The 22,898-nt window shown below is 52.3% G+C and overlaps 1 protein-coding gene across 15 annotated transcripts in view; it reads left to right on the top strand.

Annotated features, from left to right (window-relative positions):
• Mcf2l (MCF.2 cell line derived transforming sequence-like) overlaps nt 1-22,898 on the top strand; it is a 146,407-nt gene that overhangs the window by 42,798 nt on the left and 80,711 nt on the right. The window contains exon 1 of one of the 15 annotated variants that reach the window (XM_006253423.5): nt 8,851-9,489. The exons of 12 other annotated variants lie outside the window; for them this stretch is intronic. In XM_006253423.5, the coding sequence (XP_006253485.1) occupies nt 9,399-9,489 (91 nt within the window). In that variant the 5' untranslated portion in view covers nt 8,851-9,398. Of the gene's footprint in view, nt 1-8,850; nt 9,490-14,624; nt 14,781-22,898 lie in introns of those variants that run through there. 2 more of the 15 variants (XM_039094167.2, XM_063275040.1) reach the window with 2 other exon arrangements.

Below are 22,898 nucleotides of genomic sequence, written 5' to 3'. Positions count from 1 at the left end.
GACTGGTGAAGCTGCTTAGAACGCAGGGTTACAGCCGAGGCTGCGACTTTCCTTACAGCTGCAGGTCTGACCTTCTGCAGCCCTCCCCTGTGTTCACAGGCAAGTAGGAAGCCAGTGCTGGGGCCACGCAGCTGTGTCCTCTTTTCACATTTAAACGCTGTGTGCACTGACCCAGAACTTTCTTACCTGGGCTGTTTGGCAGGGCGTGATCTGTACTGTTTGACCTTGAGCATTGAGCTCTCATGTGTGCTTCCGAACCCGACCTTCGTCCTGATGCTGGGCACTTTCCAACAGCAGAACCCCTTCCAGCTACTCAGGCTCCTTTCCAGCATTTCCCTCTGTTTTGGTTTTCTCTTTAGATTTGCAGGATTTGGTGAAATACAAGAAACATTTAGGGGAGAAATGGCGGGGACTTAGCTGAATGTTCCTTGATGTTCAAGCCAGTCTGTTGGAAGGCTGGTTAAAGCACAAATGCGAGCCACCTGGCGCTTCTGACTCAGGAAGGCAGTGCAGCGATATCTGAGAATTTTCACTTTGAAATTCCCAGATGGTGAAGATGGTGCTGGCCCAGGAATCAAACTTGAAAACTGATGTAGCAGATGAGTCTTTAAGTACAGCCCCACTTCTTCATCGATAGTGGGTGGAGGTGCTTTCATGGGTGGATGGCTAAGGGGTGTGGATGGATAGATGAATAAAACGTAGACAGATGTGTGAGCGAAGGGTGGGTAGAAGGACGTGTAGATGCACATATGGATAGGTAATGGGTGGAGGGATAGACGCGGGTGTGGACGGATGTGTAAAAGGATATAGACGGTGGATAGAGAGGTGGATGATTTGCAGATGGACAGATTGTGAGTGGATGTCATGATAAGTAAACAAGAGACTAGGTAGGTAGGTGGGTGTGTAGACACATGTGAGGATGGATAGCGCGGGAGGAATGGGTAGATGCATGAATGGATGGATGGATGGTGGATTAATAGAGGATGGATGGATGAATGTATGATAGATGGATGAATGGATGAATGGATGGATGGATGGATGGATGGACGATGGATGGATGGATGGATGGATGTGTGAGTGGATGGATGGATGTGTGAGTGGATGGATGGGTGGACGATGGATAGATGGATGGATGGATGTGTGAGTGGATGGATGGGTGGATAGATGTGTGGATGATGGGTGAAGGTGATTGACAGGCATGTGGTGGATAAGAAGATAGACTGCTATATGAGTGAGTAGATGGATAGGTAAGTGGATGGATGAATGGATGGACAGATGGATGGATGGTATCAGGCTAGATGGGATGATAGGATTACATGCAAAACAGTACAATGTCAGTTATATCATGTTTTAATGTGATCCAAGTTTCAATTCTGAAACTAAGAACTTCTAGCTATTTTAATTAGCTATATTTAACTAGCAAGTCAGAATATGGATGAGGAGGAGATGTTGGTGAGCCTGTCTGACTCCACCCCCTGTGATGCCAACATCTGATTTCCTTCCTACCCTTTCTGCCATCTCTACAGAGCTCACCACAGTCTAGGGACTAAACTTAAGCTTTCAACTACTAGTTCAACCATTTGGAAGTGTGTGTGTGTGTGTGTGTGTGTGTGTGTGTGTGTGTGTTCGCGTGTGTGTGGGCATGTGCTTGCTTGCTTGCTGTCTTTCTTGTTTGCTTGCTTCTCTGGCGAAACCTACATCCACAATGGTGTTTTCTGAGGAAATGTTGGGGAAGTGAGACGTAATAGCTATTTCTACCTCTCCTCTTTGGAGAAGGCTGAAGTGGGGAGTGAGAGCTCTCTGTGTGGTTGATATGATACTTGAAGTTTCTTGGCAGGTATTGGATGGAAGTGAGGTTAGGTGAAGGACCAGGCTGAATGCCCAGATATGTACAGGGTGAGCTCAGATACATGCAGAGTGGCCTGTGACAAAGATGGCAGGGCATATGCTCAACTGTAACATGTGGTTCCTGCCTACCTCCATGTGTTTTTACTGGGAAACTCTTCAGTTACATGGCTATCAAATGGAGTCCCTCAGTTGGCTTGTGCCTCCATGCCCCGGGTCCACACCAAGACAGCCAGGCTCCAGCAGTGTCGTTGTCTTGGTCTGCCCTGCCACGCTGCCTTTCTGTCTGTGGTGATGCTGCCTACAGTGCACCTTCTCCCCATTGAGATCCAACCTCTTCCTGTTTAAGAACTCTTTTTCTCCTGCTGCCAGTCCAGGGCTGATCTCTCTCGTCCCCTGTGGCAAGTCTTGCTCTGACTGCCCTGGGTGTAGCCCTGCGGTGACTTCCCGCTCTCCCAGACCATGTAACCACGCTGCATGTTTCACTTGGCACTGTCAGAGCTGAAGTCAACATGGCTGGCCATCGCCTGCGTCCCCCATCGCCTGTGTCCCCCATCCTCAGAGGAGCTTAGCCAGCTTCTGGAAGTGGCTCTTTGTTCTCAGTGAGCCGTGATGCCTGTTGCTCTATGCCCTACCTCATGCCGTCCTGTCTCCACGACAGCTGTACCTCCTGTGGGATGCCTAGGGAGGACTCCTGCACACTCACATTCATACCAACACGGGCTTCTCGTTCACTGAAGGGCAGTGTCGCAGTGCTGTAGTAGAGACGCAGCTCTGTGGGCGACATGCCGCGGCTGCAGACTCACGCGACAGCCATGTTGGAGCAGTGTGACAGACTTCCGCTGAGCTCCTTTCTGCTCCCACGGGATCCCAGATGTCTGCAGCCCAGGAAAGGAACCAGCAGCATCCACCCTGCTGCACATGCATGGTGTGGGTTATGCACTTGGCTCTTCAGGGAGCTGACGTGCCAAGCTTTGCATATAGAACACACAGAGAAGCAAAATGTCTGCGTGGCTGTCTTGGAGCCCAAGGGTGAGCACTATATTCCCAAGAGATGAGTGTCTTCCAAGTCTATGAATTAGAAAGCTGAAGCTGGAATCCAGACGTGGGTTCCTAGTACAGCAGAGGTGTCGACTGTGCCACTGTGAGGGAGCTGCCACGTGAACTTATCTTGGGAGATGCAGATAAATGCATACTACCCCAGATAGAACACGAACAACAGACCAAAGCACGAGTCCATCATCACCCAACTGGAAGACCCAACGGATTTGTCATATTTATTTGCCAGCATGAAGGGTTATTTATAGGACTGTGTGTGACCCCCAAAACAGCTATGCCATTGGAAAGAGTCATTCTGGAATGGCTAGCTTCCCTCATGGTCGTATAGATGGAGTACTGCCTTCTGTTAACTTTCCATCTTCTAAGCCAAGGCCACATTCAGTTAGGGCAGATTGCAAGGGAGAGGTGTGGGAGAGAGCTGCATTCTCAGAGAAGTGACCCTCTCCGTACCCCGTCTGAGGGGGTCTACGGGCCTGATTCTGGGTGTTTCTTGAGGGCAGCCACAGCTGTGATGAAGATGGCTGTTTTGCCTGCAGGATAGTGTTCTGCAACACAGGACTGTTTCTACCTTTGCCCAACATTCCTCCTGACAGTGGTAGAGCCTGGGCAGAATTTCTGAAAAACAGGATCATTTCATCAGCTCTGCCTCTGTGTGTGTGTGCGTGTGTGTGTGTGTTTGTCTGTCTTCTGTCTGTCTGTCTGTCTGTGTCTCTGTGTGTACATACATGTTTGTGTGTGCAGGTACACATGTGTGGAGTCTAGCGGATAACTTCAGATGTTCTTCTTCCCGCACCATTTTCCTTGATTGGAGCGGGAGGATTTCACTAGGCTGGCAGTGAGCCCCAGGGATTCACCTGCCCCTGCCACCCAGCACTGGGATCCCCGCTGCACCCAGCTTTGTCATGTGGGTTACGCAGCTCTCTCCCACACCTCTCCCTTGCAATCTGCCCTAACTGAACGCGGCCTTGGCTTAGAAGATGGAAAGTTAACAGAAGGCAGTACTCCATCTATACGACCATGAGGGAAGCTAGCCATTCCAGAATGACACTTTCCAATGGCATAGCTGTTTTGGGGGTCACGCACAGTCCTATAAATAACCCTTCATGCTGGTAAATAAATATGACAAATCCATTGGGTCTTCCAGATGCTCATGCTTGCAACGCAGGCTCATTGCTTACCTGAGCCATCTCCCCATCCTCGCTGTCGCCTCTTGCTCACCAGCTGTTTGTCCGTGGGATGCAGGACAGACTGGAGTAGAATGAGTCTGTCCAACTGTCTGGGTCCTTACTTTAAGGACTCAGAAGAGACATTCAGCATAGTTTGTGGTGACTCTGACAGTCACAGGCCCAGCAATTGTAAAAGGATCCCTTGCCCAGTTCTCTTCTTGGGAAGCTTGTGGTTTTCCTGAGTTACTTTGCAGAATAGACCCAGACATGAACGGGGAAAGCACTGTCACAGAAAAGGGAGAGGAGTTCTGGTTGGCCAAGTAGTAACTTGGTATTTGTTCCTCCCTGTGAAATATTTCCTATGGCATCTGTCCATTTGTCTATCCACCCATCCATAGTAAGCATTTGCTTGTAATGCAATGGTGCATTACCTGGCTGTGAATCAGGTCGCAGTGCCTGCAGATCATATAAAAATGCATAGTGTATGGGTTTGGGGAGATACCTCAGTGGGCAAGAGCACTTGCTGTGTGAGCATGGAGGCCTGAGTTCAAACCCTCAGCACTGACATAAAAGCCATATATGCAATACACGCCTAGAAGTCCAGTACTGCAGGGAGGAGACCCCACAGATCCCAGGAGCCATCAGCCTAGCAGAGACGGTGAGCTTCAGGCTCAGGAGGAGACCCTGGCCAAAAGCATCACAGTGCAGAATGACAGATAAGACATCCCTCCTCTGGCGTTAGTGTGTGTGCGTGTACATAGGCATGTACACGCGCTCACGCGCGCGCACACACACACACACACACACACACACGCATGCATGCATGCACACAGGCCCACATGCATACCTGCACACACTCATTCACTCACTCAAATGCACCCGCTCACACACAAACTCACACACACCCGCATGCATGCACACACTCACGCATGCACACATGTACACACACAGAAGAAAATACATTAAATGGAATAGAAGAGAGAAAAAACTTACACTAAATGCTGCTACTATTCTGTCTAAGGAAACAGGTTCAAAGTATGAGAATGTGGACAGCATCATTTTAGGGCAGAGAACAAAGACTGAAACATCATTTAAGACTATTTTTATGAATTTATTTCACAATGAGTGTTTCTTGTCGGTGCTTGTGTGTGTATACCATATACCTGGTGCCCAGGGAGGCCAGAAGATGCTGTTAATGATCTCCTGGCACTGGAGTCATAGATGGTTGTGAGCTGTCATGTGTGTGCTGGGAATCGAACCCAGGTCCACTGGAAGAGCAGCAAGTGCTCTTGGCCACAGAGCCATCTCTGCAGCCCTCGGTCGGGATATCTTAAATGTATCATCTTGTCATGGAGACTGTGAAAGTAAATGTGGAAGCTAATTGATGAAATACTTAAGCTGCCCCTTATTCACAAAAAGTAAGGGTGAGAGTGAAGACCCCAGTGCCTGGCTGTTCCCATGGCCTATACCAAGAGCCGTATGCACTGTTTTCCACCCTGTAACCTGGTTCCCAGGAAACAGAGCAGACCTCTTAGCCACCCAGAGCGGGGAGCTCTGAGCTCACATGGGTTGTGTTTGCCAGTTGGGGCTGTCTGTGAGGCAGATCGGTGCGCTGCTGGCAACTGAGGCAGAGCTGAGCCTAAGTGGTCAACTGAACAACTGGGCATCTATACAGGAAGCCTTCTTCTACAGGAATAGAGTATCAGTTGTTCTGTCTTTGTCTAAAGAGTATCTACCTGAGGTAGCCTGTGCACTTCACACTTTGGAGATCACCGTCCTGTCCCCAGGGATCTAAGTGCCACGCAGAGGAGCAGTCAGTGGGAACTGAGAAGTGATGTTGACTGAGGGAAACATTAGGCATCGTTTGTAACCTAGAGATGACTTCATCTCCATGGGAGGTTGTTCTACACAGACATGACATCACTGCAAGGGTGTAGTGTCGTGAGCTTTTACATCCTTGGGCCTCTTTTTTTTTTCCGGAGCTGGGGACCGAACCCATGCCTTGCGCTTGCTAGGCAAGCGCTCTACCACTGAGCTAAATCCCCAACCCCATCCTTGGGCCTCTTAAGCCCCTCTCTGGGATACCCTTGTGATTTGCAGTAGGTCACAGACACTTCAAAGAGGAGGCTAAAAGATGCTCTGGGCATTGCAGAAAGGAGGGGCTGGGTTTTGGTTCGTAGAAATCCTGCCCACTCAGGCCAAATGCTGGCCCTCATGCACCGTGTGGCTGCTGACCATCTGGGCTGCTGTGGCCCACTGTGGATCATGGTCTTCTGGCTGCTAATACCAGAGCCACCCTCTGGTAGGAGAACCTCTAGGGGCTCTGGCACAGAGGGCTTGGGCTGGGGTTCAGCACGTAGCTCTCTAAAGAGACCATAAAGTAAGGGCTTCTGTTTGGCTCAAAGGATCCTCTGTCCTCACCCAAACCCCGAGAGATTCACAAATGTTAGAAGGAAATCAGATATCTGGGAGGAGTGATTCAAGAAAGTTTGAAGCAGTCAGCTGGGACACAGACCCACCAATTGTTTTCTGTAAGTCATGGAGATCCGGTGGCCCTTGTGGATCTAAATTGGCTTTTCAGCAAATCCCTGGGTTTTCCTTTACTCCCTCCATATGCTGTTAAAGAAACAAAGCCAGTCCCCAAAGCATAAAATCCAATTTCTCAACTTGAGAGGCAAGCCACATCGCCGTCCTGTTGAAGCACTCGCTGAAGTAAAGACCCGGTTTTAAATGTCACTAATGGAATTGTCACAATGGCATTAGACTGGGTGGACAACTGGTGCCCCACACAGGACTCCGTCCCTAAGGATGCTTCATCATTGAAGGCTTGCTTGCTTGTTTGCAGTTCTGTGCACTGAACCTGACTTCACACACAGTGGGCAAGCATTGACCCCTTAGCTGCATGCCCGGGGCCCTGTGTATGTGTGCGTGCATGCCTATGTATGTGTGTGGGGGGTGTTCATGGGTGCATGGGTGTGTGCACATGTGTGTGTGTACGTGCGCACGTGCGTGTATACATGTGTGCACATGCAGGTGTTTCATGTGGAGGTTGGAGGGCAACCTCAGGTGTTGTTCCTTGGGAGATGTTTACATTATTTTTTGAAAGTGTATCTCTCCTTAGGACTGGGGGCTTTCCGATTAGGTCATGCTGGCTGGCAAGCCATCCTCAGGCTCCACCTCTCCTCCTCCCACCTTCCTTACAGCCGTGATTGCAAGCCTTGCTGTCTCCTGTCCAGTCTCACAGGACCCGCAGGCTGCATCAGGTTGGGGGTGGATGTGAGCTGGTAGTGAGTGGATGAGGACATAGCCCATCCCAGACTTGGCTTGGTTCTTTACTGCCCCTTCCCTTTCTTTGTTTCTTTTTCTATCCTCTCTCTCTCTCTCTCTCTCTCTCTCTCTCTCTCTCTCTCTCTCTCTCTCTCTCTCTCTCTCTCTCTCCTTTATGAAGCAGGGTTTCTCCTGGCCCTGGATTTCACACCATAGAGTAGTCTACCCTTGAACTCTTGACACCTACCGGGTGCTGGCATTAAAGGCCTGTGTCACCCGCCCAGTTCAAGACAGGTTCTTGAAAAATGTGTTAATGATGTTTTAAAAACGCATGAGAAGACAGACTGGGCCAGGCCCATTTGATGGAGACAGCATTGAATGAGCAACTGTAGGCGTGCAGGCTCCGCCTGACTCAGCGCTGGGCTCATGGCCCCAGCTCCAGTGTGCACCATGTGCTCCGTCATCGCTTGGCTAGGACAGGACGGAGAGAGGCGCCATTGGTGGTCCCAGGCCTGGGGTCACATCTAACTGCTGTGGTGATTTCTGTGGGACCGAATGTTTAAGGCTTGGAGCTTGAGGTGCCATATCAGATGTGTCTTCCTCTTCCTGACTGGCGATAGCGGGCGAGCACCAGTGTCTGCTTGGTCAAGGGCAGACAGAGGTGAGGCCCAGGCCGAGCAAGGCCAGCCAAGCTTTCCCTCTTGGTTGGGCAATGGGTTTCTTCTTCAAGTCTGTGATGTGGGGGCCACACCACCTTGTCTGTCTGTGGCCCTGTCTGCTGGGCTGTGAGGATGGCTCGGGATTGAATGTACAAGGTAGAAGGAGGGAGGGATGCTGGTTCTTCCAGCCCAGCTGGCTGCATTCACCTGTCACACTCGGAAGTGGATCTAACAAGAGAGACCTCTGCAGAGAAGCCATGTCTTGGGTACTGACAGTGAGTGCCTTGGCTACCTTCTTACGGCTGGAAGCACCTACCCCTTGTCCCCTGAGCCCCAAGGGAGGACAGGTGGTGAGCACATCGGTGGGCACACAATCCTGAGTGTGCTCGCAGGAAACAGGCCAAGTGAACACCGCTCTGCTGCAAATCTGCCTCCGTCCCTTGTGACTGTAAGGGGCAGGGTGGCCATGGCGCAGGTCTTTTGGGAGCCCTTCTGACTCCAGCCCTCGACACTGTCCCCTGTGTCTGGACTGATAAGGTTATTGAAGTTAGTCATGGACAGTGTCAGTCGTTCGGCCTGCTGGTGTTATTATGGTTCTCAAATGAAGTCAGGTCTGAGTGTCAGACCTAAGGGTCTGAGGCCCTAGGATGTACCCAGCACATGGAGTCAGACGATGGCTCCCAACTTAGCTGTCACTGGAAACCCCGGTGCTGTCCCCTCACTGTCCCCTTGCTGTCCCTCCAAAGCCTCTCTGGGCACCAGGGCAGAGGTCAGTAGCCGCTGGCTAGGGAGGTCCAGCATGTCCCATAGAAAGTGTCCCTGCCAAGCTGGGCGCCTCACGGTTTCCTCTGCTGAGGGCTGGACAGCCGACTGGGAAACTTCCCAGTTTATTTCAGTAAGCTCGCAGCCAGCCCCTCCCTTCCTCCTGGTTTGTATTTGTTTGTTTGAACTTGAGACTTCCTGAAGCCTGGAAGGTGTTTCTGCCTGGAGCAGCTCCCTGACATTTGCAGCTCTGTCCACACAGCCCCTGTCTAAGGAAGGAAACGACCAGAACTCACACACAGATGGGCGGGCTCAGCCATTCTCTCTTGGTCTCTAGCAGCGTGGCCTCCTGCACCCTCAGCCTCCGTCTGCCTGCCGTCTGCGAGGAGAGCAGCAGGTGTGGAGCCTCTGGCTTGGGGCATGAGGGGCAGGCTGGGAACCGGGGAGGCCATTTGTCCCCATTCTTTCTCGTGACTTGGTAAGACTCAAGCTCACCAGGACGTCAGCACCCAGTCGTGTCCGGCAGGTCGCTGGTGCCTCCACAGCTCTGAGTGCCCTTGTGAAGACCTGTAGGCCTCAGGACACCTGAAGAGTCACCAGGCCTCTGCATCCGAGATTCAGCCGTCAGGAGGGCAACTCAATGTCAGAAAAGGGTGCGTCCCGGGGGGCCGGGCGGCGGTTCTGGTCACTACCAAGGAAGCGTCGGGGAGCACCAGGGCGCCACAAGCCAGGTGAGTCAGGAGGAATGGCACCTCCCTGGGGACTTAGGACAAGTGTCCCTTTAGACAGCAACTTTCTTGTGATGATTCAACATTCCAAACCATCGTGAGCGGACCTTGCAGGACCCTTAAAAACACCTGGTGACCTGCTGGGCATCCTGGCTCGACGCAAGGATAGTCTGGGTGTGGAGTCTGGCTTCTTCAGAGCTTCCTTTGTCTTCCGGTCTGAGGACCTGGCTCAGACGTTGTGTGGTGCAAGTCCTGGGGAGACAGTGAAGACATGGTCATGATGCACTGTCCTGAGGGCCAGTGGGGCTCACTCACTCCCAGGTTGAACAGGCTATCCAGGTTCCTGGCAGTCCTGCTGTCTGGTGGCTGCATCCCACGCCTGCCCCACTCCCAGTTCAGTTTCTCTTTGCGGCAGCCGCTCGCTAAGACAGTTTTTTTTTTTTTTAAATTCTCAGTTTCAGACTAATGTTTTACAAATTAACCTCCGGAGAAGTGGGAAAGATCCAGTTGCTGGAGCTAGAGAAGTGCCTTGAGGCTGAGCTCTGGTCCCGGCAGAGAACACGAGACTCTGCTGCCAGGGAACTCGGGCTGCAGTGACCTCTGACCCCAGGCTCTTGCAGCCTCCTTAGAGTGTCAGCTACAATTCCCTCAGCTCCACTGTGTCCCACTGTAGACATAAAGGACCAGCGCCTCCTGGTGTCCGTCTTAGATTTGCACACAATCTGGGGGAAGGACACGCAGTCCACTGTTAGCCTGTTAGCACCGCAAGCTGCAAAATGTGGGCAGCCACTTGGGGGCCCATAATCTAAAATTCATCCTCTCTTCCACCCCGGGATTCAGTTCCTGAGGATGCCTCATGAGTCAGCATGGGCACAGCAGGGTAGAAGAGGGGTCTTGCCCTCCTGTGTGGATATGGAAAGAACCCTAACATGGTGGGCCATGGTGGTTGGCACGGATAACCTGGGTGAGGTACCAGTTCCCTAGGCCCTTTATCAAACCCTCTGACATCTGCCCAGCACAGTGCCAGGAAGGAGCAGGACTGGGCTGTGACAGAGGCCAAGCTAATTCTGGCACCTGCCACGTACATCCCAGTGTTCTCTTACCAGCAGCTCCCCTTCAGGCCCTAAACATGGATGTGAGGAGACTCTCCATCACTCCCTCACAATATGGGGTATTCTGGACCACGCTTGAGATTACACAAATGTCACTCACTATTCCTGGGCCACCATCTGTCTGGTTTGGCTGTTGAGGATGTTGATATCCATTTTGGGGTGCCCTCCTGGCTCTGCCTCCCCGTCTGTGTCTCAGTGGATCTGTCTGATGAGCTGCCTCCTGGTGCAAGTGCGTCTTAGACAGGTGCAGCTCAGTGCAGTCAAATCGCTCTGGCAGGTGCAGCTGGGAGCAGGGACAGTCACTGTGTGTGCTCACTGTGTGCACTGACTGTGTGCACTGTGTGCACTGACTGTGTGCAGTTACTGTGTGCTCACTGTGTGCACTCACTGTGGCACTCACTGTGTGCTCACTGTGTGCTCACTGTGGCACTCACTGTGTGCGGTTCAGGCCTATAGCAGCTCAAGCAGCCGATGGCTTGCTTGTTCTTGCCAAGCACCTGCACGTGCAGGAAACCTGGAGTCTAGTTTTCCTTATCACATGGCTTTTTGAAGTAGAGCCTTTCTAAGGCTTGCAGCCATCTACTTACGTGATGAAGTTGTGGCTAGTGCTGTTGACAGAGTTAGTTATGAGAAGGGGCAGGTGACAGGGACGCCATGTCATGGACAAAGGGTGGAGATGAGATAGGGTGGGTCGTCTGGAGGGGGTGGGGCAGAGCTGCTGCTCGCATCACAGAAGTCTGTGGAACTATTTCCTGCAGATTAGTAGAGCGTTTCACTTGCATGTGGCAACCGGGAACCATGGCAGCAGACTTGATTCGATTCTAAACTGGAAGAGCAAGGCCCACGGTGGGGCCAGAGACACACACAGGTGACCACCTCAGCAGCATGGCTGCCCAGAGGCTGCATGTGCTGAGGGCATGGGAGGGAGTCTCTGCCAGGCACCCCCTCTAAAGCACTGTGGGCTCCTCTTCAGCTGACGCTTGATGGACAATGGAACAATTAGGAGGCCTTAAGAGCCAAGCACAAGGTGGCACAGGGACACGAGCTCAGTAAGGCAGAGTGAGGCCCCAGTTGTACACCCCCTTCCCTAAAGCCCCCATGCTGGGCTGCAGCTGTGCACCACCTGACGCCATGGCCTCTTGATTGTTAAACATTACCCACACCTGGGTAGTGAGTGCTGATCAGACACAGTGGATACCTGGCATCTGTGACACCTCGTGGCCTCCTGCAGCTTCTCAGCACTGCTAGGCCCTATCTGGCCTCCCCCCACCCCCCTGCACACATATCTATCCATCGTGTGCTACACCATAGTGCACACACCCGCAGACGCTGCCATTGTCTTCACTGGGCTGCACATTGACAACACTCAGGTTCAAGGTAGAGCAGGAGTCAGTCAGCCTTCCCACACCTCTTCCCTGTGGTAAATGATAGTGTGGGGGAAAGTGTGGCTGAAGGTTATAATTTTCCGATAAACCAGAAGTGGAGTGTCATCAGTTTAGCCAGAAGTTAGGGTTGATCTCCTGGCCACCAGCCTTCACTGGAAAGCAGAGCCCAGTGGCACAGTGGTGGGTGTCCCCTCTGAAAAGCCATCTTATTGGGGATCTAGACAGTCTCTCTGTAAAAACATGTTTGAGGTTGGCACAGATGGTTTTAAACAGAGCCAGAACTAATTAAAAGGGGCAGATAAAGGCCTATGAAGATGGTTGAGCTGCGAAAGCACAAAGACCAGCATATGGATTTCCAGAAGCCATGTAAAAGACAGGCCGGCATAGTGGCTGCCTATAATACCAGCACCCGGGGTCCCAGTAGCAAAAAACATAACAAAGAAAAACCCTCCTAGCTAGACGGGATGCATCAGTGAGCCTTGTGGGCAGAACCACCAGACACAGTGGCCCTGACTCCCAACAAAGCAAGAGACCCTGCCTCTAAACAGAGTGGAGCTCAATGGAAGAAAGGGCTCTGTGTCCACTGTGGCCTCTGAGTCGCCTGCAAGCACAAGGACACCTGCACACAGGCTCATCATACATGCAAAATACCTCAAAGATTCTACAAGGACACCTGCACACGGGCTTATCATACATGCAAAATACCTCAAAGATTCTGGGGTGCTTGCTATGCTGATCACTTGTTTGAGATTCTGGGTAGCGAAATGAAAGGTGGGAAATAGACGTAGTCGGGCGCAAAGGAAACCCGCTCTGTAAAGAATTCTGGGAGGATCCTTAACTTGAGCGGCTTACGCACATCTGTAAGAATTCTCAGTAGATACTGCGTTTGGAATTTTTTCCTTAAGAAACTGAGCACTCCTGGGTTGATGTTCTGTGCCAGCCAGATAGAAATATTAACGCCTGTGTGTTCAGTAGGATTCCGTCCAGTGACACTGTGGTTACAGTGTTGCTGCCCAGGAGAGCCCCCACTGCAGCCTAGGACCGCACATGTCCCCGCTGGTGCTCTGAGGCAGGTGACCTACCTATGCCAGGTGCACAGGCCACTGAGCTGAAGCTCTTCCTGGCTCAGCCCAGGCCTCACTATGTTTGTAGAAGACAGACGCATTATTGAAAGTGGGAACATCCAGTGTGAGGCTAGACCGCTGATGTAATGTAGTCCTGCCCATGGGCTAGTCAAAGCAGGAACATGCATTGTGAGGCTAGACCGCTGGTGCGCTGTGGTCCTGTCCGTGGGCATTTATATCCACACTCCTGGCTTCCATGCTTTAGAAGTTAGAGCCAGCAGAAGGGCGTGGCCATCCTGCTCAGACACTAAAGCAAGCTTGCAGAGAGCCGGGGAGGTGGGAGGAGCCTCCCATTTGATTTATAGGGCTTTTGTTCACAGGGGAAACACTGGTGAGAGACATTTCCTCACTGTGCTCCTAGAACGTGTTTGTGAGAAGGCGTTTCCTGCCCTGGGGAAATCTGGGGTTGTTATTGTCTTTAAAATGTCTGGCAGCTTGGTCGAAGGTGGTAATTTGGCCATAACTAGATGTGGATGCTGTCAGTTCAGCTGGAGCTGGAAAGGACCTCCTGACCAGCTTCTGACTTCTTCAGCCAGGTCGCTGGCTACCACTTTGCTTAGACTGAGGCCAGTGCCCAACTAGAGAGGCCCAGAAACCCCATCCCACCTGTGCTGAGGTCTCTGCAGACTCTCTTTGGGGTCTCTGGGATCTAACTCTCCATGGGGTCCCTATGTGTTATCTTGGGGGGGCAGGGTGCCTGAAGAGTCTGTGCTCTTGAGGAATGTGGAAGTAACAGCTCACACCTACCCAGGCTCTGCACGGCCCACAGTGTGAATCTGCTCGCCTTAGGGAAATGGTGTCCTTGACATTGGAGTGGTGGGGGCTGCCAGTCACTGGATTTGAACTCTCTAAGTAGTGGGGACCTCACTATGCTCTGTTGGGTGGGTTCAGGAATTCATCCTTGCCTGGATCCCTGGGCAGGGAGGTGAGTTTTCCGACTGCCCCTCCGTCCACGGAAGTTTTATCTACCTCTTCCGGTCCTGACCCTGTAGGAGTAGATTGGCTGTGCGTGCACACACCCTGGTACAGGCTGCCTGCAGCTGGATGGGGGCTACAGTTTGTATACCAAGCCTCTAACAGTAAATGAAATGCTGGAGAAAAGAAGGGACCAGACAGACACACACACACACACACACACACACACACACACACACACACACACCCCTGTCTGTTCCTCTCCTATAGGGACTGAGGCTTGGATTGATGCTGCAGCCTCTTCCTTAGACACCAAGGAGCCCTCTGGCCTTTCGCTGGTGTCCCTGCTCTGGGAATGGTAACTCTTTATTGTCCATCACTGTAAGTGGAAGTTGTCCCTAGTTAAGTCCCTGTGCCTCATGGTGGCAAGAATGGCCTGATTGTTCTTTCCCCAAAGCCGCTTGCAGGCTGCTTCAGCCTGGAGTCCCTGTGTAAATATGCAGGGTGGAGTGAGGAGGGAATGTTAATCTTGAGAGCAATTACCGTAGAGTGCTCCATCCTGGCTAATGGGGAAGTGAAAGTAAGCCTTGGACGCTCCTGCAGTCAGCGAGTGCAGTCAAGGGCTCCAGTGCCCGCCCGCACCAGCACATGCAGTGTGGCCATGGCACACAGGCGTTCTGTCTGGATTTCTGTGGCAGAGATGAAACTCTACTACATCTACTCTGAGTGGTGCTCCTGGCTACACTCTCTGGCTGAGGGTGAGTCCTGGGGTCCTCTGAGGAAGGGCGCACTCTGCAGCCTGGGTGCTCTATGGCTGGTATTTTGTTAATGGAAGAAGTGGTCTCCCCAGTTCCTGTTCCCTTTGGACCTGAAGCCACTAGGGTGGGGACCTGGAGCACACAAGCTCCTACCCCGAGGTTGTCACTGGGTTATTTTGTGGCATTGGCTATCAAGAGTGAACAATATTTCTCAGGCTGCAAGTGTAGGAACCCCTCCATGCCACCATGCTGTTTTCATGATTGGTTCTCTGGGGAGCTACAAGACCATGAAGCTGTCAGAGCATCCAGAAGGACCCTTCCCTTAGCCTTGAGCTCAACATCTTGCAGAGTAAGCATGACTTGTTTTTGTTTGTTTTTTCCTGGCCTGATCCCATCTTGTCTGTGTGACGTGGCCTAGGATCTTTGGAGGTTAGAGGATGGGCCATGGCTGGCATTTAACAGAGTTCATTGTTGCGTGTGGCATAACAGCAGAGACAGTGGGGATGGGGTTGTTGCTAGAAGCGCTGCTCAGGGCCTGAACGTGTGGGAAGTGTCTCTCTGGACAGTAAGAGAGAAGGCCCAGCAGAGATGGCTGCCATCAGCCCTGTGCACCCTCAGCGCCCCACCCCCAGCATCCTGTGCATTTTGTGGCTCTAGCCACATCTCCTAAGAGGACAGTTCAAGATGCTTCTATGGTTATGATGGTACTCACAGGAGGGCCTCAGGAGGGGACGTGTATCCCTCTGCCACTGAGCATTTGCTGACCACATTGAGCCCCTGGTGACGTGGAGAATCAGCCAGGACAGCTGAGTCTTGTTAAAGAGGGCTTGGAAGGGTGGTGTGGATGAGGCTTTCACACTTAGTGCCATAGCCTGAAGGGACATCTGTGTTGGGACTGGGGCACTGTGGATGGGACCCGTATTCCAACCAGCTTAACTGTGAAGTTTCGGATGTATGTAAAATAGAAACTCCCTTTCCTTCTGGAAAGTTGAGGCTGGGGAGTTGTGGTCTCCCTGGATAGAACTCTAGATTGTGTGAACAAGTCCATGTTTGGACACAGAAATCTTAGGTACTTGACAGAGAGCACCATGCGTGTTTGATGTAAGATTACTCTAGCAGCCGTCAGTTGGGTCTTGAGAGTCTGTGGAAATGATGGGGCACCAGAGGCCAACGATGTCAAACCTAGAGGCTGGGCCATGGGCATGATGTCTACTCATTGTGTACAGATCCCAGAGTGCAAACACCCTCACAGGGCTGTCCTGCTGCTGTGGGGACACTCACAGAGGGAGGTGCTGCCTCCCAGGGTCCCTGAAGCATGGAGTTCCTTCAGAGCTTCCCAGGAACAGTGTCCAAGCCAGTGGTTGTCAACCCTCCTAATGCTGTGACCCTAAATACAGCTCTTCGTGTTGTGGTGATCCCCAACCATAAAATCGTTTTCATTGCTACTTCAAAACTGTAATTTTGTTTGAAATATGATATAAATATCTGTTTTCCAATGGTCTTAGGCAACCATTGTTGAAAAGGTCGTTCAGTCTTTTAAGGGGCCAGGACCCAGAGGTTGAGAACTACTGGTCTAAGCTGATAGGATGGAGTCAGGCACAGGCCTGGCTGCCTGTAGCCCCTTATGTGGCAGCAGGGGCTTTGGAACATGGCTAGGTTCCCTCCTGTCTGCATGCATCACCAAGAATGCCAGCCCAGGACTCTGCCTGCACCCAGCTTCTCTTTGTTTTTCTATGAAGTCCAGTTTCCCCTCGTGCTCCCTGGTGCTCACAAGACAACAAAGCCCACAGAAGCGCTGCCTCAGAGCAGGGGCTTAAGGCTGCTTGCTTGCCCTTTTACCAGGCTGCTGGGAGCAGAGCCTGAAATTGTCCTCCTGCAGCTTGGCAGAGCCCTTCTGAACCATGAAGACTTAGCTCTCCTCCCAAAGATTGCAAGGAAGGGCTGAGGAGGGGCCCACAGCTTTGAGACACTGCCAGCTTATCCAAGGGTCCATCCTGACACAACTGTAGGGTGTGTGTGTGTGTGTGTGTGTGTGTGTGTGTGTGTGTGTGTGATGTAGATGAGGAGAGCTGAGGCCTTTAAGCTAGCTTGCTCATCCTGGCCTGGTGGGGCAGTGGAGGGTGTCTAGTTATTCACAGAAGTTGATAGAAACTAGAAAGTGAATTGAGCCCTGGGCTCCTAACCCCTCATCCCCACCCTAGGACTAGGAAGGGGCAAGTAAGGTATAAGTATATCTGGCCAGCATAGAGTATCCCACTCCATCACTACAGAGCCAGTGTCTGAACCACCATAGTTGACATAGAGAAGGGATTGATTAACTCGCAGCCAAAGTGAGACAAGATCCCCAAACAACCTGAGCCTTTTACACAAGCTTGCAAGGCTTAGGAAATCATTTGACTGTTCTGTGTCTGCAGAACAGCTATGGGGGTGTGGCAGGGCTGGGAGGGAGCTTCCCCCAGCACCTAGCATGTGGCCATGGCTCTCCAGCACACTGCGTAGCTGTCCTGGCTCTGAGAAGTTCACTGTGACTCAGAGCAAATGTGACAGGGTCCAGGAATAGATGTTTGCTGTTTGCCATGTGGGCACAGCAGCTCCTGGGCTCTATTTACATTCTCTGTCTACTGTGTTTGTTTTTTCTAATATATGGCAAGAAAATAATGCTAAGATCAGCCTTAGGGGAGCCAACCTACCACCATAGAAACACACACCTCCCACGTGAAGGGGCGGTCACTCTGTGAGCTGGTGCCTGCTTAGAGCCTGGCCTTTTCCCTAAGGCTCCTGGGAGCCTGTGGCTCGATGAAGCACCTCCATGTGTGCACACATGACACTCTTACCCCAGAAAGGCAAGGGAGAGACAAGCTGGGGACCCAGGTGCTGTCCTCACTCTTAAACTCTGTGTCACAGATTTGGGAACTGGATTTACCTCCACCGTGAGAGCCAGCAACCCATCTTGTGTTTAAAGAGTGGGACAGCTTGTGCTGGTGTCAGCACTCCTGGGGATAGTGACTGAGCTCTGTGGGAGAGCTGTCTTTAAGGAAGTCTGTTTCATCAAGGACAGAAAGTAAGGAGCCAGGGGCTATAGGCCTATTTAAATTGTTTACCTGAGCTTGATTTAACTTTGGTAAGCGGTATCTATCAAGAGACCCACAGCCAAACATTAGGTAGAGCTTGGAGAATCCTGTGGAAAAGGGGGAGGAAGGATTGTAGGAGCCAGAGAGGTCAAGGACACCACAAGAAAACATACAGAATCAACTAACCTGGGCCCATAGGGGCCCACAGAGACTGAACCACCAGACAGACAGCGTGCATGGGTCAGAACTCAGCCCTTGGCACACAGGTAACAGTTGTACAGCTTGGTCTTCATGCAGGACTCCTAAGAGCAGAGCAGGAGCACGGGCTGTCTGACTCTATTGCCTGCCTTTGGATCTCTTTCCCCTGACTGGGCTGCCTTGTCTAGCCACAATAGGAACTAGGCCACACACCTAGTCTACTGCAACCTGACACGAAAGGGGGGGTTGGTATCCATGGGGCCCTCCCCTATTCTGATGGGGGAGGGGATGGGTGAGGGAGGGATTTGGAGGAGGGGAGGGAGGGGAATCAGGATGTAAAGTAATTTAATTAATTAATAAATAAAGGGTGAAGAGCAGGTAACAAGACCAGCAGGAGAGTCCATCATAGCCCCGCACCTCACTTGGTAGAAATGATTCCCCACCAGACAGTGTGGCACAGGAAATGAAGGCCGTCCTGTGAGGTGCTGGGCTGTGCCATCCTCACAGCCGCGTGGTAGGGGCTTCGTTCACATAGGAAGAGACTCTGAGGGAAGCAACCTGTGTGATGAGCTGAGAATGAGAAAGTTGACACAGAGCCTCTCGGCCCAGGGAGTGCTCTGCTTGTTTCTCTGTTTACTCATTGACTCATCTACTCGGGGCCTCTGGCCTTAGCCTGTGTGCCCAGCAGGACCCCACTGTGGTGCCGTCCAGCCCATGGGCATCGTTCCTTATTAAAATCTCTCCCCTTGTCTCCTCAAGCACATTTAAAACGTTTCCTCACAGGGTGTCGCCTTCCCCTCAGGAGACATTTGTCCACATTTACTGGGGACCACCTCTCCCCAGGAGCGTGTTCAGACCTGTGTGGCTCCTGCTTCTGCAAGGTCAGGACGGGACGTGAGATGTCTCAGTCCAGCGCAGCTACTGCAGGCTGCCCTTTGTGTGCTGCACTGCCGTCCACTGTGCTTCTCTGCTGACCTTCTACAAGTTTTCAAGGGCTCACCCCTCCTCGTTGATAAGGGTCTGGAGTCTGTGAGGCTGAGTCCTGGGGCCAGTGGCTGAGTCTGAGGAAGTGACATGGGACATGGATCCCAGTGGATCACCCCCCCCACACACACACCCCATTTTGAAACCATGAACCAAGTTATATTGTGATGCTGGATCTGTTTTGCTCATAGCAGGGGACCTCTGAAGCCTGAGGTTAGTCTCAGCTCTGGGTTTTAAAAGTGCTGAATGTGGAGCTGTGTCTGAGCTCTAACAAGATAAAAGGTGCGTCCTCTCAACAACTGGTGTGTGTCTCATAGGTGATGCACCAAGATCAGACCAAGTAAGTGCAGGTCCTGCCAGTCCAACCGCATTGGTTCTCCTCTCACAGGTACCCAGCCAGGGCCCAGGGCTGCACCGGCTCAACTGTTCTGAAGAAGCCCAAGGCCTCTGTAAGATGGCCGACAGCATCACCTGTTCTGCCTTTGAGAGACTAGGGAGGAGAACAAGGAGGAGAAGGATAGCGGGAGGGAGGCAGTCCTAATGTGGGAAGACCACGCTGGAGGGTTGTGCTGGCAAAGGTAGAGAGGAGACTCCATTGATGGGCGGGTGGACAGGCATCTGAGCAAGGCAGTAACTTGTTAGTGTAGACTCAAGGCAGCAGGTCCCAGCCACCCAGAGGGGCTGGGGCTCCCGGATGGGCCCAACACGTGGGTCTGGTCTCAATTCCAGCTCAGAAACTTGCCTTATACCCAAGGTCACCTTGGGGTTTTACGAGGAAATGGGATGAGAAATCTTTCAGGAAACCTTGGATTCAGGGAACAGAGGAGCCCTTGCTTAGGCCCTACCTGGATTATCTTGTCACAGGTACAAGGTGTTTGCATCTGATGTGTTACACGCTGGCTTCTAGGAAGTTCTTAACCGATGGAACAAAACTTCCCAAGAGAGAAACTAGCGGAGAGCAAAAACAAAACAAAACAAAAAGCCTGTGGGACCCTGAATTGAGGAGAGTTGTGTCTGGCAGTGAAGAGGTGAGATTGTAATGGGGTAGGGTGAGGGATGGAGAGGAGATAGGAAGAAACTGTGCTGGGAAGGGAAAGTAAGAGTGCACCGACCCAGAATGCCATCCACTCAAGGGTTGGTGCAAATCTGACGGACACAGTTCAAGATCCAGGAAACCCCAGAGGGAGTTTGCTTCCTCACTGCAGTCAGTGAGACTGGCTGTGGCATCCGAGGACAAAGCCAGACTGTAGGTACAGCTGACACGAGGGACTTACTCTGACCCTCGGTTCTGAGGACCCAGGACAGATGACCTCAGCCTCACCTCTCCCAACACTGTCTTTTCTTCTTGAATAAGAAAAAACTTAGGAGGGCAGCCTTGGGGCTGCACTGAGCTTGGGTCTGGAGATGCCAGATGCATGTTCAGTGTTGGGTGAGTTTCTCACACGAGGGCAGATTTGGACAGGGGCTTCATGACTGCCCCGGAGGCCCAAGGGGACCCCTTCTCACATAAATATGTTAGCTATGCTTGTAAAAATGTTTGAGGGAGGGAAAATACTTTCAACATTTGGAAACACTTAAGTTCTCCTTTAGATGTAGCTGCTTGCGTTGCCCACCTCTCTGGAGGATACAGAGCCAGCCACAGAACTGCGGAAGTCTGTGAAGACCACACCACGCCCTTAGCTCAGGGAGTAAGCAGAGCTGTGGAACCAGAGCTGTACACATTCTCCCCCTCAGGAGACCGCTGTGGTCTCCACGCTACACACAGCCCTCAGGCCGTTCCCCTCTTTTGTCTTCTCCCCAAACAGCAGCCCTGTCCATCCCAGGAGTGTCACTGGGCCTGGGGTCAGTGCTGGCCCATTGTGTGTGATGCACCATGGGTCACACACCCCACAGTATTATCCTCTGGACCTGAGGCGTGGAGCGGCTCACAGAGGCACGTGGGGAATAGGCTGGCACCCTGCAGATGGGGCCATGTGCCAGAGCCTATACTTTGCTAAAGAGCACGTCCGTTTGCACGGTGGGAAGCATCGAAACACGACCCAGAGGAGTCACAATGGTGCCCAGTGCAAGCTTGGTGCCCACCAGGCACTTTAACCCTGGGCATCATGGCTGCCACCTCTCTATTGGCTTCCAGCCTATCTGGGGCTCTGCCCTCTTCAACCTCTAGCTTCCCTTCGGCCCTGTCCCTGCCTGGCCACTTTCCCCTGGCACCTGTGAGGAGGCCTATGTAGATTCTTCTCTCTGCTTCCAGTTCTGGGCTGCTTACCCTTGGAAGGAACACTCTTGCTGGTGACCCGGGCAGACCATTCCAGTACCGCGACATAGGTGTGGATGAGATTGGGGAACAGGAAAACTGATGTCAGCTAGTCCTGTTCACTGCCCCAGAAGTGATAGGGCTTTAGCTCCTCCCACCCTCCACCACACTCTGGTGCCTGTCACTGGTGATAGAAACAGGGAGGCAGTGGGCAGGCTTCACAGGACCAGCCTCCACACGGCGGGGGCAGCAAGGACCACAGGTACATTCTCGATGCCTTCTTCCAAGTCTGTACTGCACAGCTTACAGGGTTCTAAAAGAGCATCCTTGCTCCCCAGCTCCCAGTCAGATGCCCAGTCAGTCACCTGCTTCCTCTCATCCCTAAGTCACAGACTCTCTGGTCCCCCAGGATTAACTGAGCTTCTCACTTTGAGCAGTGCTCCATAGTGAAGAGTTGGGTAGTCTTTAGAGGAAAACAGTTGCTTGGAGGGGAACTGAGAATAAAAATGGATTTTAAAACACATGATTACTTTTATGCATGTGAGTGTTTTGCCTGCATGTATGTCTGTGTACCACATGTATGTCTGTGTACCACATGCACGCCTGGTGTCTGCAGAGGCCAGAAGGGGGCACCAGGTCTCCTGGGACTGGAGTTATGGATGGTCATGAGCCCCTACATGGGTGCTGAAAATTGAGTCTGAGTTCTCTAAAAAGCAGACTTAACTGCTGAGCCATCTCTTCGGCTCTAGTAAGAATGGAATTTTTAAAAATGCTATTCTCCAGCTGGCTTCCAGGGGTCCGTGATGTCGAAGGACCCCCCTTCCTGTTAGTTCTGCTATCATCTGAGTTCTCTGTGTGCATGTGCATGAGCTCCCCCCAACCCCCGCATCCTTCTTGTGTCCCCTGCCCCAGTTCTTTCCTGCCCTCTGCCTTCCCTCCCACTACTTGGCCCTTTTCCTGTTCTCTTACCTCCCTGCCCACGGTGCTCACTCCACCCTCCTACTCCATACCTTCTGGCCCTCCTGCTATTCCTTTCTTCCCCCCCCCCATGTGCCAGACAATGGAACCAAGCCAGATAGCACCCGCTCCATGGTTTGCTTTCCCTGTACACATCATGAGTACTTTCAGTGTGCACCTATCTTCCCAAGCCGGTCTCCTGCCCCTGCATCCTCTCCCCTCATTCTACCGCTATGGATGCAGAGCTGAGCAGCCTCAGGCAGCAGGGCATCGAGGCTTCCCCCACCTGCCCACAGCCTTCCACACAGGGCTGTTGTGTTTCTGTCTGCACAGCCCAGCTCTGTTGGCCTGAAATCCTGGGCCTCGCCCTCCCTTCTGCCACCCCCACGAAACTTCAGCACAGACCTTCAGGCACACCCTGGCAGCTGGGTGGACCTGATCAGCTCTCACAATCCGAGGTATCTCCAGGCAGCCAAAGGAAGCTGGCCCTGCTGGGTTATGACCTGCAGCCTGGGCCACTCCCACAGGACTGTTTAGCCGCTGGACTGCCTCTCACTCCACTCACCCTGCAGCAGCAGCTGTGTGAGTCCTGCAGGAACATGGAATCCCTCATGTCCTGAGTGGGGAGACCCAGGCAGAGCAACTCCCCACTTC

Source organism: Rattus norvegicus, chromosome 16 (genome assembly GCF_036323735.1).
Source record: "Rattus norvegicus strain BN/NHsdMcwi chromosome 16, GRCr8, whole genome shotgun sequence".
Taxonomy (NCBI): domain Eukaryota; kingdom Metazoa; phylum Chordata; class Mammalia; order Rodentia; family Muridae; genus Rattus; species Rattus norvegicus.
Note: the sequence above shows the minus strand (reverse complement) of the source record. Positions and strands in the feature narration are given on the sequence as shown.